The sequence below is a fragment of the Oratosquilla oratoria genome, chromosome 36 (genome assembly GCF_046742065.1).
Source record: "Oratosquilla oratoria isolate Oo_2021 chromosome 36, ASM4674206v1, whole genome shotgun sequence".
In the NCBI taxonomy this organism is placed as follows: Eukaryota; Metazoa; Arthropoda; class Malacostraca; order Stomatopoda; family Squillidae; genus Oratosquilla; species Oratosquilla oratoria.
Window position 1 is genome coordinate 34,843,752 of NC_134812.1, and position 16,535 is coordinate 34,860,286.

Below are 16,535 nucleotides of genomic sequence, written 5' to 3' on the forward strand. Positions count from 1 at the left end.
CACCAATATCCTTTTTTATTCTTCACTTTGATTATTTTTGTCCAAATGACTTGTATATATTTACATTTGCTTTTGTTAGATTTAAGAATTAATTTTCGATTCTATCGCTCTAGTTCATTTAACTTCTCTTGAGTAACTAGTTGATTCGATTGATCCTCCTTTATTTCGTACAGCTTTATGTAATCAACAACTATAGATAAAGCAAATTTCTGTCCATGGTGTATATCGTTGATAAATACTATAGAATTAAAGTTAGTCAAAAGTAGATCACTAGTGAGCTACACCAATAACATCTCTCCACTCAAATATTTACCATTCAAAATTTCAACCATTTACAAATCCACTTTAACAGGTTACCTCTCATTCAGTGCACAATTAGTTTACCTGACATTCTCTCGTGTGGGACAGTATTAGAAATAACAACCAATGTTTAGTCTGTTTTGTAGTATGGGATGGCTGTTGTAAAGCCTATTAGGCAATGACACTCATAAACTTCAACGTTTAAATCGGTGCCGTCTTTTATATATATGACAGGTACGTGATGTTATCTGGTATCCTATATAATATTTTACATTATTTTCACACAACTGTTTTTCCAATTATTAGGTTTAGGTTAGATTTAGGTCATTTGTATGTTATATTAGGTTTAGGATAGGTTTAAGTTATACTAAGGTCAGGTTTAGGTTAGATTAATTTAGGTTAGGTTTAAATTGATTTAAGTTATGTTTAGGTTATGTTTAGTTTAGGTTTAGGTTATTTGTATGTTAGGTCAGGTTTAGGTTAGGTTTAGGTTAGGTTAAGTTAGGTTAGGTTTAGGTTAACTTAAGTTATGTTTAGGTTAGGTTTAGATTAGCTTTAGGTTATTTGTATGTTATGTTAGGTTTAGTTTAGGTTTAAGTTATATTCAGGTCAGGTTTAGGTCAGGTTTAGGGTAAGTTAGGTTAGGTTTAGGTTAGATTTAGGATAGGTTAAATTTAGGTTTAGGTTAGGTTTAGGTTTAATTTAGGCTAGGTTTATGTTAAGTTTAAGTTAGGTTTATGTTATATTTAGGTTAGATTTAAGTTAGGTTTAGGTTAGATTTGCTTTAGCTTTATGCTACATTTTGGTTAAGTTAGGTTTAGGTTAGCTTTAGGGTAGATTTATGCTACATTTTTGTTTATATAATATTTATGTTAGAATAAGGTTATGTTTGGATTACGTCTAAGTTTGGTTTAGGTGGAACTTAATAAAAGTCAAAGTTTCACTTATACAGAAAATTATCTTTGTACTAAACAATGTAGCCAATTATGTATTCACTGGCCGGAATAATTTTCATGCAAATGAATATAGGGCAGCCGATCGTGAATAAATAATTAAAAAACATCAACAACAACAACTGTGCATATGGCTGTAATATCGGCCAAATTATAATACTGTTTGTGTGTGCATTTATTTCTATATTAGTTTTATTTTTTATTCAGTCTTGTTATAGACTGAAAAGACTCATTTTAGAACGTTTCCCAACTGCAGTCCATTATAATCTTGCGTTACACAAAAATAATAGTTTATTATTTGAGTAATATTATAAGAAAAATTGTCTCGGTTCATTGTTTACTCATAACAAATAAATGCTACTTCATTTGCAGAAGCATGGAGTATGTGGAGTGAGAATAGTGATGGGGTAATGGTACTATAGGTTTTGTGTGTGATCAGAATATCAAATCCTTGTGCAAGTGAGCAAGGTGGACATGGTAGAGCATTCATTCTTGTCGTCCATATCCAAAGGGCACCTTGCACACGTGCTCGCCAAGACACCTGTCGAAGCAGCACCTGTCCACGGTGACGGGAGGTTCGAAGACGCGAGGGCACACGGGCCTTACTGGCGGGCACTGGCCGGGCTTAACGATTTGTGTAGCGATGGAGTCGGGTAGTTGGGTGTCTCTCTCGCAGCAATAAGTCACTCCCTCGGGAAGGCTTTCGAAGTGACTAGGACCACCTAGCTCTGGAGGCACAACAAGAGGACTCTGCCTGAGGATGGGAAAACCCTCCGAAGACTCGAGTATTTCCAGGGCCGCCATTGTTGGCGGCCTTAACGTCTTCACCAGCCATCAAGGCGAGGGGGGTTATAATCAGGGCATACAGAACTTTCATTCTGCAGGTCGGGAAAAAACACGGAAATAGTCGAATATTCTTGCAAAAAGAAATGTGTTCTAAGAGGACAAATGTACTGACAATTGACGAGATGAACGTTAGTGTAAGGACACATGTTGGGATATTTTGTTCGAGTCAGTAGACCAAGTGTCCCTGGTGGCTTATACAGCGGGGAACCAATATCTTCCCTTCCTCTCTTCCTCCCTCCCTCCCTCCCTCTCTCCCTCCCTCCCTCCCTCCCTCCCTCTCTCCCTCCTCCTCATCCAGTTTTTGCTGGTGTCCGAGAGCTTGGGGTTCCACGGATTTTGCTCAGAGTTTAAAGGATATCTGACTGACGTCATCATCTTAGGATGCTCCATAACAGAAATTGAATCTGCACATATACACGCGCGTACACACACACATATGTACATGTTCACATTTACAACAGGTAGATGACGTATCCATAAGGTCGCCCTCAGTAATCCCTTTTCAAACTTTTTCATGGGGCGAATGGAAAGGAATGCCTTCTCCAGCCTGTAGAAGCAGCACTTCTTCGCCAGTTATGTGGACGACATCTTCGTGATGGCTAAGGACGAGGATGAGGCACATTACCTTCTGCAATGCCTTAATGAGATCTCCGGACTCGTCACTGTGGATAATAATATTGAAAGACTTTTACCTTTTCTCGTTGTCCTGGCGAGTCAACTTCCTTATGGGGCCAGTGCCTGATTTTATTGGAAGCCTACCAACGCAAGATTAAGCCTAAATGGAAGAAGTGAATACCAAGACAGATACAAACGATCTATCATCAAGGCCTTTTTAAGGATAGCATTCACCATAGCCATGTACCGACACCTAGACAGGTAGTATGACGCCCATGATCCTAATATAGCTCCTACGAGTCAACGCATTCGCCTGTTTTACCGTGCCTACTTCAGCAGCCAGTACGAACAGAATAAATGGGCATTACAAAATTCCATTGATGATTGTGTTAAAACCCAGAAACAAAAATGACCAAATAGGCCTTACTATTTTTTACTAAGACAAGAAAACCAATAACTTTACATGAGAAATAGTCCAAGGACCAATACTCCGGAGCTTCAAAAAAGTCACTTGGTGTATGAGAGCACTTTACCACAGGGAACTGTGCAGCCTTGCCTTCTACATATATCAGGATTAGATTTAGGTTAGAATTAGGTTAGGTTTAGGTTACGTTTAGGTTAGGTTTCGGTTAGGTTTAGGTTAGTTTTAGGTTAGAATTTGGTTAAGTTTAGGTTAGGTTTACGATATATTTTTGTTGGGTTTAGGTTAGGTTTAGGTTATATCTAATTTTGGTTTAGATCAGGTTTAGATTAATTTTAAGTTGGGTTTAATTTAGGTTTAGGTTATGTTTAATGTAGGTTCAGGTTAGCTTACGTTAGGTTTATGTCAGCCTTAATTTATGTTTAGGCTAGGTTTTGGTTAATTTTAAGTTAGTTTTACGTTAGGATTAGCTTATATTTAGGTTAGGTTTAGGTTAGATTTAGGTTAGGTATATGTTAGGTTTAGGCTAGGTTTATGTTAGGTTTATGTTAGGATTATGTTAGGCTTATGTTAGATTTTGGTTGGTTTAGGTAAGGTTTATATTGGGTTTAGGTTAAATCTAGTTTATGTTTAGGTTAGTTTTAGGTTAGAATTCGATTAGGTTTAGGTTAGGTTTAGCTTAGGTTCAACCTATGTTAGGTTTGGGTTAGGTTAAGTTTGGTTTAGGTCAGGTTTAGGTTAGGTTTAGGTTAGGTTGAGGTCAGGTTTAGGTTAGGGTTAGATTATGTTTAAGATAAGTTTAGGTTAGATTTAGGTTAGGTTTAAGTTATGCTCATTTTAGGTTTAGAATAGGTTTATTTTAGGTTTATGTTAATATATGGTTAGAATCAGATTATATTTAGGTTAAGTTTAGGTTATGCTTAAGGTAGGTTTATGTGAAGGTAGGTTAACCTAAATCTAACCTAAGTTAGGTTCAGGTTAGGGTTAGGTTAGGTTTACGTTGGGTCTAGGTTAAGTTGTATCTAGGTTAGATTTAGGTTAGGTTTAGGTTAAATTTAGGTTTGGTTTATGTTAGGTTTAGGGTATGTTTAGGTTAGGTTAGGTTTAGGTTATGCTTAGGTTAGGTTAATTTTAGGATAAGTTTAGGTTTAAGTTTAGGTTAGATTTAAGTTAGCTTTAGGTTACGTTCGGGTTAGGTTTAAAATACTTTTAGGGTAGATTTGTATTAGATTTAGGTTAGGTTTAGGTTGGGTTTAAATTAGGTTTAGGTTAAGTTCAGGTTAAGTTGATTTTTTTTCTAGGTTAAGTTGAAATTGGCTTCAGGCTGACTTTAAGTTAGGTTCATGCTAGGAATATAATAGGTTTAGGTTAGATTTATTTAGATTTGGTTAGGTTTAGTTTGGGTTGAAATTAGGTTTAGGTTAGACTTAGGTTTAGTTTAGTTTAGGTATATATTAGTTCATGGTATTTTAGGTTAGAGTTAGGCAAGATTAAGTTGAGGTTATGTTGAGGTTAGGTTTAGGTTAGGTTTAGGTTAGGTTTAAGTTTGTTTGAGGTTAGGTTTTGGTTAGGCTTAGGTTAGGTTTATGTTAGGCTTAGGTTAGGTTTAGGCTAAGTTTAGGTTAGGTCTAGGTTAGGTTTAGGTTATGTTTAGGTTAGGTCTAAGTTAAGTTTAAGTTCGATTTAGGTTAGGTTTAGGTTAGGTTTTGGTTAGCTATAGATTAAGTTGAGCAATTTTACAGATAATTCTAATTATTCTAATCAAATTTGGAATCCTCCATTTCCACACATTTGTTGAGTTTCAACTGAGGCATTTACAAATTGTGAAGGGTAGAAAAAATCGGGACATGATAGATGCGAGTGTTTCAAAGGAAATTCACAACAACATAGATATTTATTTATTTATTATACTCAATAATAATAAAAGGAGAAATAATGACCTGAAACTATTTAGATATTAAATCTACCTAGAAAAAAGGGGGATTTTTTTGGGGGTGGGGGGTGGGGGGTGGGGGCAGTGTGTAGTCCATGAATAAAATAAATTTCCCGAGGAGGCGATGAAATGTAGGGCAGCCCAATGTTTCAAAAATCATTTAGGAAATGCATTAAGCTGTAACATCTGCTTAATGGTTATTTTATTTGTTTATTTCTGGTTTATATATTTGTTTATTTCTGATTTTTTTTTCATTCAACGCTGTTATGGGCCATGAATAAATGTCATTTGCAATCTTATCTAATCAAGTGTATAGTAAAAATTGTAGGATTCGTTATTTGAATAAGTTAAAAAGAAAAATAGAAAATTATTCACTGTTTATTTACAATAAATAAATGTATTTGATTTGCAAGATCATCAAGTATGTCAAATGAATATAGTGATGGGATGTGGTAATGGTACAATAGGATCAGGTATGACCATGTGTAGCAAACAAAATTTCTCGTGAAAATGAGCAAAATGGAGATTAGTTCTTATCGTCCATATCCGAGGGGCGCCTTGCACACGTGCTCGCCAAGACACCTGTCGAAGCAGCACTTGTCTACGCCACTGCACGCCCCGTCATTCGAGCAGGTGATGGGAGGCCCGAAGACGCGAGGGCACACGGGCCTGACGGGTGGGCACTGTCCGGGCTTGACGATCTGGGTGGCGATAGGGTCGGCGGGTTGGTTGACGCTCTCGCAGCAGTAGGCCGCTCCCTCAGGAGTCTTGCACCAGTAGCGGCAGCCACTGCTGCTGGGGACGACAGGAGGAACAACTCCACCGCCGATCCTGAGACCAACACAACCGAACACGGGATGGTCTTGGTGACCCAAAGGAGGTCCTCCGACAGGGGGTCTCCCTCTGAAGTGACCGGGAGGTCTTCCGAAGAATCGAGTTTTTCCAGCACCAGCATTCTTGGCGTATTTGTGGTCTTTACCCGCCACCAAGGCGAGGTACGACAGTAACAGGACACACAGGACTTTCATTCTGCGGGTCAGAGAGAGAGAAACGAAATTAGTCCAAGATATTTTCAGAAGGTAGCGTTGTGTTGAAAGACGGCAGAAGTTCGTATAATCAACAAAAAGAAATACAGTACGCGCGTACTCACTTGTTGGGATGTGTTAGAGTCAGAAGACCAAGTATGTCCGTCCCCGTCCTCGCTAGATTATATATCTGGCTACAAATCTCTCTTCTCCTTCTTCCCTCCCCTCCTCCATCATCTTCCAGTTTTTCCTTGCGTCTGAGAACTTGGGGTTCCCTGGATGTTGCTCAGTGTTCAGAGGGAATCTTTGATTGACGTCATCATCTTTGAGTTCTCAAAGATTGTGGATTCCATTGCGAAAATTGAACTAGGGTTGCAGGCTGCATACCTTTAGTGTACCTGTTAAATGTCCACACACCAACACATACGCACAAAGACATGCATGCACGATTGCTCACATACACACATGCACATGTACACAAGGTCACGTACATAGGCATTGATCACTTCTACTAGTCGGAGGGATGGCTTACTTCATGATGGACGGTGCTCTTTCCTGAGTTGGCTGCCTGGTGGCCCAGCTACCAGGCAGTACATCTCAGTTCCACACCAGAAGTTTTCAGTTTGACTCTCGGTTGGCATCAAGGTGAAGAAGAAGAAGAAGAAGAAGAAGAAGAAGAAGAAGAGGAAGAAGAAGAAGAAGAAGAAGAAGAAGAAGAAGAAGAAGAAGAAGAAGAAGAAGAAGAAGAAGAAGAAGAAGAAGAAGAAGAAGAAGAAATAATTTTTCCATTCACCCACGGCTATGGGTGGTGACAGGGCGTGGAAAATATGACACCAGTGCTTTTGAGGCGCAACTCCTGAGCCCACCCCACGCAAGCACCGAGGGCAATCTCATCTTTAAACTAGCATCCTATATCAAGGCGAAGAAAAAACATAGCTATTCAATCCTTTATTGTTACGGAGAGAGAGGAAGTTAGAAAATACCTCGCGTATATCCAAAAGTAACCCAATTGCGAGGAGCGAGTTGGCCAGTCCGACCCAGGAGAGAGAGAGAGAGTGAGAGAGAGAGAGAGAGAGAGAGAGAGAGAGAGAGAGAGAGAGAGAGAGAGAGAGAGAGAGAGAGAGAGAGAGAGAGAGAGGGAAAGTGCGACAGGTAACTGCGCATTGGCGAAAGAAGTCACGCACACACACGCAAGAAAGTATTTTCAGAGATCCAGAGATTTCGCAATCCTTTTAGAGATGAATATTTACAATCACACAAATAACTACCATTAGGTGTAATTGGAAGAGTGCTGGACTCGCATTCTCTTAGTCATGGGTTCGAATCCCACACGTCTCTCCGCTTTCCAGGAGTGTCTGTCACCTCTCTCAACTTCATCTTCAATCCAGGCCATCGATGGGGTTGCTCCCAAGTGTAAGGTGGATGATATCAATTTGGTTAGATTAGGTTAGATTAGATTAATTTAAGTCATGATAGAAATATTAGGTAAGGTTACGTTAAGTTAGGTTAGTTTAGGTTAGAAACAAAGAGAAACAGCAAAATGCATGAGGTTAATAATGAAGACATGAACGAAAAACAAAGGACCACTGAAATACAAGATGGAGGGGTTATTCTTCACATGAGCTCTTATAGAGAAGTAATTGTACAATTGACTGCTCCAAGTGGGGTGGCTCCATATTATTTTTATTTACTTACAAGCCGCGGGCTTCGCCCTCCCCGGATTCGCCGGGGCTTGGCTGCGCAAACAGCGGCCTACGGCCGCAGCTTTCCGCGCTCTAATCCCTCGTTTTCCCCTTCGGCCTCGGCCTCGGGGCAGAACCCCAACAGGGGATCCCCAGCACGAAGAAGAACGCGAAGAAGAACGCGAAGAAGAACACGAAGTAGAATGCGAAGAAAAACGCGAAGAAGAACGCGAGGAAGAAGAACGCGAGGAAGAAGAACGCGAAGAAGAACGAGAAGAAGAATGCGAAGAAGAACGCGAAGAAAAACGCGAAGAAGAACGCGAGGAAGAAGAAGAAGAACGCGAAGAAAAAGAACGCGAAGAAGAACGCGAAGAAGAAGAAGAAGAAGAACGCGAAGAAGAAGAAGAAGAACGCGAAGAAGAAGAAGTACGCGAAGAAGAAGAAGAACGCGAAGAAGAAGAAGAAGAAGAAGAAGAAGAAGAAGAAGAAGAAGAAGAAGAAGAAGAAGAAGAAGAAGAGGAACGCGAAGAAGAAGAAGAAGAAGAAGAAGAAGAAGAAGAAGAAGAAGAAGAAGAAGAAGAAGAAGAAGAAGAAGAAGAAGAAGAAGAAGAAGAAGAAAAAGAACGCGAAGAAGAAGAAGAAGAAGAACGCGAAGAAGAAGAAGAAGAGGAACGCGAAGAAGAAGAAGAAGAAGAAGAAGAAGAAGAAGAAGAAGAAGAAGAAGAAGAAGAAGAAGAAGAAGAAGAATACCACCTGACCCCGACTTACCCAAGCGCTTTTTCAAGAATATTTTTAGGACAAAGTGTCACCGTAATACCACCTGTCCCCGACTTCCACAGCGTTTTTTTTTAGAAGAATATTTTGATTTAGACTTAGATTTATTCATTCATTTATTTTTGTAGTAAATCATATTCTTTACTGCTCAGGCGTTGCTTTTCAACACATATTTTAGAATACATATTTGAAAATAAAAATAGAACGTTGGAAACAATCAACAAATAATATTAAAAACACACTGTGCGCTCCAAGGAGTCCGTTCGGAGTGTGGCATACGTCGTGATTTACTATTAGCCAGTCTGCCAAATCAACATTAGCACATGCCTCATTCTCTCTATTTCACGTGTATGTGCTATTTTATTTATTTTTTTATTCTGTATATAGCAAAGGAAGCTGTACAGTACAATGAGTATCACTTTTCAGGATTATAACAACCATTTGAATAAATTATATGAAACATGGCAAAAGCGCTTTTTTCCCATGTTGCCACGCCGAGGTGTCACAGGTGAAGCAGGTGGAATAGGGTGGTTAATCGTTATTATAATCCTAAAAAGGGATACTTATTTTACTCTATAACTTCCTTTACTGTATACAGAATAAAAAGAAAATAATTTCAAATAGCACATAAATGGGAAATAGAGAGAATGAGGCATGTACTAAAGTTGATTTGGCACGATGTATGACACAACCCGAACACACTGTAACTATAACAAACGTGAAAGACTGATCAGTGTTATTTATCATAACTGCCTCCTGTAGCGCACCTTTAGGACGCAACCAACTTCAGAAGTTGTTCAGATAACATGGGTTCTAAATCAGAATTTGAACAAATCATTCTGAAATGATCAGATTTGCTTATTTTTTCTATATAACAATTCACAAATGAGCTTCATTTTGTGTACGGCAGCTCGCTAATTTTAAAGTGAGTATACTTAAAAGCATAGTTGACGAAACAAGCTGTAGGCCCTTTGCTCGTGTTAAGGTTACTTTAGTAAGTTCATAATCTAGCATGTTTTGGTGTGTGTCCGGTATCACTGTATCTGATACATACAAATGCATTGACAAATATAGTCTAAACGATAAGTTCGTAAAAAAAATCTGATATTGTACACCAAACTTGGTCTAGTGTTGATGGTTTAATTCTGAAATGGTATTTTGAGCAAAAACCTGAGCATCTGCAACGTCCCCCGGAGGCAACTATTTCATTTACCTCTGAACACTGATTTTGATTTAGTGTAATGGTATTCTTATGTTGTTCTTTTCATTTGTAACATTTGAGAGTTACACTATGGTGTTCTACAACAATGAAGTATTCTTATCTAGCCCCAAAAGTACTTTTTTTTTTTAGCAATATTGTTCATTTAAATATTGAAATAGCTTGATTTTTGGAGTGGGAGATCTTTTGAGTATGTGTGGCAAGCTGTTACTAGTAATCTCACAAACATCAAGTTCAATTGTCCACTACTGGCATTTAAAGGATTAACTACCGTGGATATATCTTCGTCTCTAGCCTATCAGATTGTCATTCGTAACTATTTGTGGATCTCTGCAGTGATCATTTCGCCTTGCGCATGTTTTGGCCGACACCGCTTGGCCGACCCGGACGCTCTGATTATCCTACACTCCGTTCTATCCTCGTACGCCCGCCGTCTTGCCTGTTAACCTACCTAACGTCCTGCCGCATTCCCTTGTAACCATGAGACATTAAACACATTAACGCCACCAACACCGTTACAGAAAATTATACTATTTACGACTTCAAAACACCGGAATTTTCAACCCAAGACGTGTCCCTCTGGTTCGACATTCTTGAAGTAAACTTGAGGGCACACCGTGTGACTATCAGCCCACGAAAAATTTCCCTAGCCACAGTGCTATTTCCCTACCAAGTGCTCTTCCAACTCTCCGACGTAATATCTCAAGCATGTTCACCTGACATTTCCTCTGAGGATCTTAAAGCTACCGTCGTGTCCCGCCTCCAATCCTCCATGACGTATCGCCTTCATGGACTACTGTCAAAAGAGGAACTAGGTAAAGGAAAACTATCAGACCTCTTGTGCAGGTAGAAAAGCTTAGTTGAGCACAGCCCTCAGACAGCCGACCATGCTCTATTAAGACATCTATTCTACCAAAGATTGCCACCAACCATCCAATACAACAACTTGTTTTGTGTTAAGAGCAAACTGTTCCTTGAAAAGCTAGCTGAGCTGGCTGATGGATTCATGGCTTCTCTTCCTGCTGAACAGACAGTCTCCCACATGTCAAACCCAGGTAACATCACAGACCTTACATAGTCACTCACCTTTTCTTTGAAGTAAAAGACTTAAAGCGACAATTAGAACGTCTCCCCTATCCCTCACACTTACGAGTATGATACCATTCAAACGCTGCAAACAAAATCATTCTAGTCTTCAAGAAGCGAACGATGCAACTAGACCTCAACCTTCACCGATGCTTTGATTGTCCATTCAACCTGACTACCATATCGCACCCATCATCGCGGCCGACTTCCTCACCTCATCAACAACATCAAGGATTGTAAACTCATCGACCCATCGACTTCCACAACAACATACGCTACAAGAACAAACGGTGAGAGTACTTTCATTTCAATGATGAACACAGAAAACCACTTCGTTAACTTTCTGAACTCATTCCCAACTCTGACACAGCCACACTCTACAAGCACAGAGTCAAACACTTCATTGAGATGACTGGACCACCTACACACGCGAAAGCCTGTCGCTTAGCACCTGAGCGTTACAAACAGGCCAAACCAGAGTTCGAATCTGTCCCTCACTAAGGTATCATCCGATCCAGTTGCAGCAACTAGTCATCCCCACTGCACATAATGAACAAGAAAAATGGCAATATTCGTCCCTGCGGAGACTACAGATCACTCAAATCTAAGACTATCACGGTCGGGTACCCAATTCCTGATATACAGGATCTCTACTTGCAGCTTTCCGGACGTACAATATTTTCCAGATTGGACTTGGTCAAGGGTTTCCACCAGATTCCAGTGCATCAAGCGGACATCCATGAAACGATAGTCATCACACCGTTCGGCCTGTTTGAGTACGCCACGATACCGTTTAGACTTCGAAATTCAGCCCAGATCTTTCAGCGATTCATGGATGAAGTACTCAGCGGACTGACATTTTGCTTCACCTACGTTGATGACGTACTCATCGCTAGCCCGGATGCGGACACTCACCGCCAATACCTGCAGGAGATTATTACCAGGTTCCAGACATACTTACCGTCGTGCCATATCCTCTTGGACTTCGGCAACCATGGAGCGCCACCGTTCACGGTCCCTAGTTACTTGTAACATCTGTGCTGGTTTGAGTTGTTTTCCCGTCGCCCTCATCAGCCCGTCCATATACTTCTCCCTCTGCTTTCCAGACATACGGAATGCAAATCAACGCTGCAAAGTCTGACCTTGGTGTCACATACACTGAGTTCCTCGGTCACACTGTCTCCTCTTCTGGCATCGCGCTAGCTATTTCTGCAACCCAAGACCCAACAACACCTAAAGCAGTTCCTAGGTATGTTGAATTTCTATAATCGTTTTTTTTTCTCAATGTACTGCCATCCTTCTGACCCTCCATTCCATGTTGAGACCTGCAAAAATGGACAATCCATCACGCTCTCCTGGACAAATGAGACAAGTCAGGCCTTCCACTACGCAAGGAACTACAGTGCCTTCGAAAAGGAACCCTTGGCCGTTTACAAGGTCATCAAGTATTTCAGGAACTTCATAGAAAATATACAAGTCAATGTCTACATCTGTAATGCCAGGATTATACAGTATATATATATATATATATATATATATATATATATATATATATATATATATATATATATATATATATATATATATGTGTGTGTGTGTGTGTGTATGTGTATAATATTTATATATATATATATATAGATATATATATATATATATAATTCGTAATGATATTTATGTAAGATATCTGGAGATAGTTTCAGTGGGCTAATTTCAAATAACCATAAATCATAAGGTATACCCCCTTTTTCTTCTCCAACGAGTAGTTTGAAGTTAGCAACAAGTACAACCCCCCCTTTCCTTCTCTGAGCCTACGTGACAAACGCGGACTTCACAGTTAGCAACAAGTACAGCCCCCTTCCTCTTTGCCCCAAAACTTACCAGCGTGGTTAGCAGAATTGTCCGAACCCGAGAAGGTGGTTCTACGCCTTGGGTTATTTACAAAAATTCCGCATACAAACGAAAGGAAGGGAAGACTATGTAGATTACATAACATAGGATTGATATGCACCCCCAGGAATACCCCAAATAGGTGAGGTCGAGATAGGTAGGCAAATGGAAAGATGTTTAGGAGTGGGAAGCTACGGTTAGAGCAGTGGTTCCCAAACTATCTTACCTGACGCCCCCATTTTGATTCCAGTAGACCCGCAAGCCCCCACTCCCTCTTTTGTTCATGTGAAATGATTCTTGCCTTTATTTCTAAGCATTGTTCAGGAAAACAGATTTCTGTCTGTATTAAATTCTAATCATGAAAGCCACTCAAACAAATATTAGTACATTCCAGAGACATTTTTCTAAGTAACTAAAAACGGAACATTTGGTTCAAAGGGAGCAAAAACCAAATTGAGCATTAGCAAATCGGCAAAATTGACTTGCAATTTTTAGAATAGATAATTTGAAAACATGTCATATAATATTTGGGAAGACTCATGAGACTATGGCACAATTCATGAACTAATTTAGTGAGATGGATGCTGCTGCTTCTTCCTCACAAGATTAGAAATTCTAGGATTGAAGTATTGGGAATTTGTGACGAGTCCCTCAGTGGCGTCAGTGTGGTTGGTATCGGTGACGTGTCCAAAACGTGTAAGGAGAACTAGCTTAATAGAAAACGGGTTGGAGTGACTACTATAATTGTACTTTGCATGTATGTAATGGCAGATATTTGTTCTTTGAATGATTTTGAGTTGAAGGTGTCAAGAAACCCCTGCAACAACCGAACGATGGACCCTTTCCTGTCGTCATGAGACTAAGAAAATACATCACCACCAACCGGCGTGGCACCACGGACACTGTCTTCATAGGCAGATTGAAGCCATCATACCTGCTCACACCATCTCCCAAGCCAACACTTACGCGAAACGCGTGTTGTTCCTTCTTCACCATTGTCCTTGTGTGTGTGTGTGTGTGGGGGGGGGTTGTTACTGTAGTGACTTAGAGATGAATTTTGTGTAAATACTTTCTTTTTGTGTAAATACTTTCATGTAATAGAATGTGTAAGGACGTGTAAGATATTAATAATGTTTGAGTTGAAATATTACATATGTGGCACCGTTCGATATGTAGAGGAAGTAGATGGGAGTTGCATGCGAATGATAATTGCATACGAAATCTGAAAAAGCTTGGTTTTTGGACTGGAGAGGAATTATTGGTGCACGGAGGTAAAGTCACGCCCTTAAAGGGTGGCATTTATTTGTAACGGTCAGGGTTATTGGGTGCATTAAATAGTGACGTCGAAGCAGACTTGGCTTGGTGGGTGTACAAGGATCCCAGGTGGGAGTCCTATGGTGTACTTAATCAAACTAAGTTGTTGAAGTGTAATATTATTCGGAAGAAAAGAAAAAGAAAAATACGTTTGATTCACCTTTGTACTGAGTAATGGAACTTGACTAAAGTATATATTAAGAAAGAGGCATGGGGCCTACAGATGAATAACGTACAATTATAAGAGGATAAAAGAAGTGAAAAAAAATTGTGAGCGAGGAATTACTGAAAGTGTTAGTAGTAGCGTAACTAACAGGGAGGTTGTCATCTCCTCCCTCATCAAATCCATAGAAATATCTATCTCCACTTTCCATTGAGCTGCTCTTATCTATATTCCTACTTTTGACAGCTTTGGTTACTTGTTCGACATCAGCTGTGTCGTCTGTACATCGTTTGTTTGCACCCCGTCCGGCGCCTGAGGCCTGTTCATTCTCTTCCTCATTTCCTTCCATGTTCGTCAATAACGCCTCCCCTTCTCGCCCTTTCTTACCTACCCACTACACCATTAGCTTTCCCCTTCCCTACCCATACAACACAGGTACTCCCTCGCCGCTGAAATCCACGAAAAATGCGTTTTTTTTTCTTCGCCGTCAGTCCGACGTTGTGTGTGCGTGTGTGTATTTACCTAGTTGTATTTACCTAGTTGTATTCTAAGGGAAGGGGAGCTATGCTCGTGGAGTCCCGTCTTCATATCTCATTTTATCTAGACTATTTTTAGATTCGTGTATTGTTCTTGCACACACTACTTTCTCATCTAACTTGTTCCAAATGTCTATTACTCTGTGGGGAAAGCTGTTCTTTTTCAGGTCTCTTCTATAACTGTCTTTCTTGATTCTCTTTTCGTGTCCTCTTGTATTTCTACTATCCCATTTTATTAGATCCTCTCTATTAATAGTTTCTATGCCTTTCATGATTCTATAAATAGTTATCAAATCTCCTCTCTCTCTTCTTTGCTCTAATGTCTGTAGCTCAAGTTTTGCTAGTCTCTCTTCATATGATAGTTCTGAGAGTGTTGGTGCCAATTTTGTAATTGCTCTTTGTATTCTTTCAAGTTTTGTTATATCTTCTTTTGTACTTGGTGACCACGTCGTCGCTGCATATTCCAATCTTGGTCTTATCAAAGTGACTAGTATTTTCTTCACTATTTCTTCATCCAGGTATGTAAATGCCACTTTGATTGTTCTTGTTGAATTATAAGTTTCTCCAAAAATCTTGTTTATATGTTTCTCAGGGGATATATTATTCATAATAATGACTCCCAGGTCTTTCTAATTTTTTACCTTTTATATTTCTTCCTCTCCCAATTAATATGATCCCACTATTCTTTTTTGCTTCCAAATTCGATTATACTACACTTCTTAATATTGAATTCCATCTCGCACTTCCTACTCCATTCCCATGATTTATTGAGATCACTCTGTAGCGACTCACAATCTTCTTTAGTGTTCACTTTTTTCAACAATTTTGCATCATCCGCAAAGAAGCTCATATAAATTCCAATTCTTTTATCCATATCATTAATATATATAGCAAACATTATTGGAATCAGAACTGTTCCTTGTGGAACACCACTTATCACTTCATCCCAATTACTGTTTGATTCTTATCACTACTCTCATTTTTCTTTCATGCAAGAAGTCATCCATCCACTTCAGCAGTTTGTCCTGTATTCCCCCTGCAGTTTCTAATTTCTTAAGCAACTTCTTATGAGGCACCTTATGAAAAGCTTTTTTCAGGTCTAAAAATGCACAATCAGCCCATCCATCTCATTCTTGTATTACATCTATTAGCCTTGGATAGAAACACATTAGGTTTGTGACGCATGATCTTCCTTGTCTGAATCCAAATTGCCTTGGATTTAGTACGTTGTTTTTTTTCCAAATGCCTTACCCATCTACTTTTAATAATTCTTTCACAAATTTTTGCTATCGTACTTGTTAGAGAGACCGGTCTATAGTTAGTAGGGTCTTCTTTGTTTCCCCCTTTATATATTGGTACTATATTTGCTCTTTTCCAATATTTTGGAACTTTTCCTTCTTTCAATGAACTGTTTATTAGGCTATGTATTTTGTGTGTTAGTTCATTCCTGCATTCTCTCAAAATCCAGTTTGCTATTTCATCTGGTCCATGCGATTTTCTGACATCGAGATTACTCAAGTGTTTAATTATTTCATTCCTTGATACTTCTATCTCTTTCATAAGGGGGGCTTTCTCCTCCCATTCTATATCTCTAGGTTGCATGTTCTCCCTTGTAAACACTGATTTAAAATGCTTGTTCATAATTTCTGCCATTTCTATTTCTTCTATGTATTCAATTCCTCCTTGCCGTAAGTTTCTCTAATCCTTATTTGTTTTTCAGTTTATTGATTACATATCTGTAAAATAGTTTTGGTTGATCTTTACATTTTTCTATGACATCT

General features: G+C 39.3%; 1 protein-coding gene across 1 annotated transcript; it reads right to left on the bottom strand.

The window, feature by feature from the left end:
• Positions 1 to 5,433: 5,433 nt before the first annotated feature.
• On the bottom strand, positions 5,434 to 6,258 carry LOC143019216 (uncharacterized). The gene is made up of 2 exons (XM_076174910.1): positions 6,219 to 6,258; positions 5,434 to 6,097 (listed from the first exon to the last, which is right to left on the bottom strand). The coding sequence occupies exon 2, from the start codon at positions 6,094 to 6,096 to the stop codon at positions 5,602 to 5,604; it is 495 nt and encodes a 164-aa protein (XP_076031025.1). The 5' UTR covers position 6,097; positions 6,219 to 6,258; the 3' UTR covers positions 5,434 to 5,601.
• Positions 6,259 to 16,535: the final 10,277 nt, after the last annotated feature.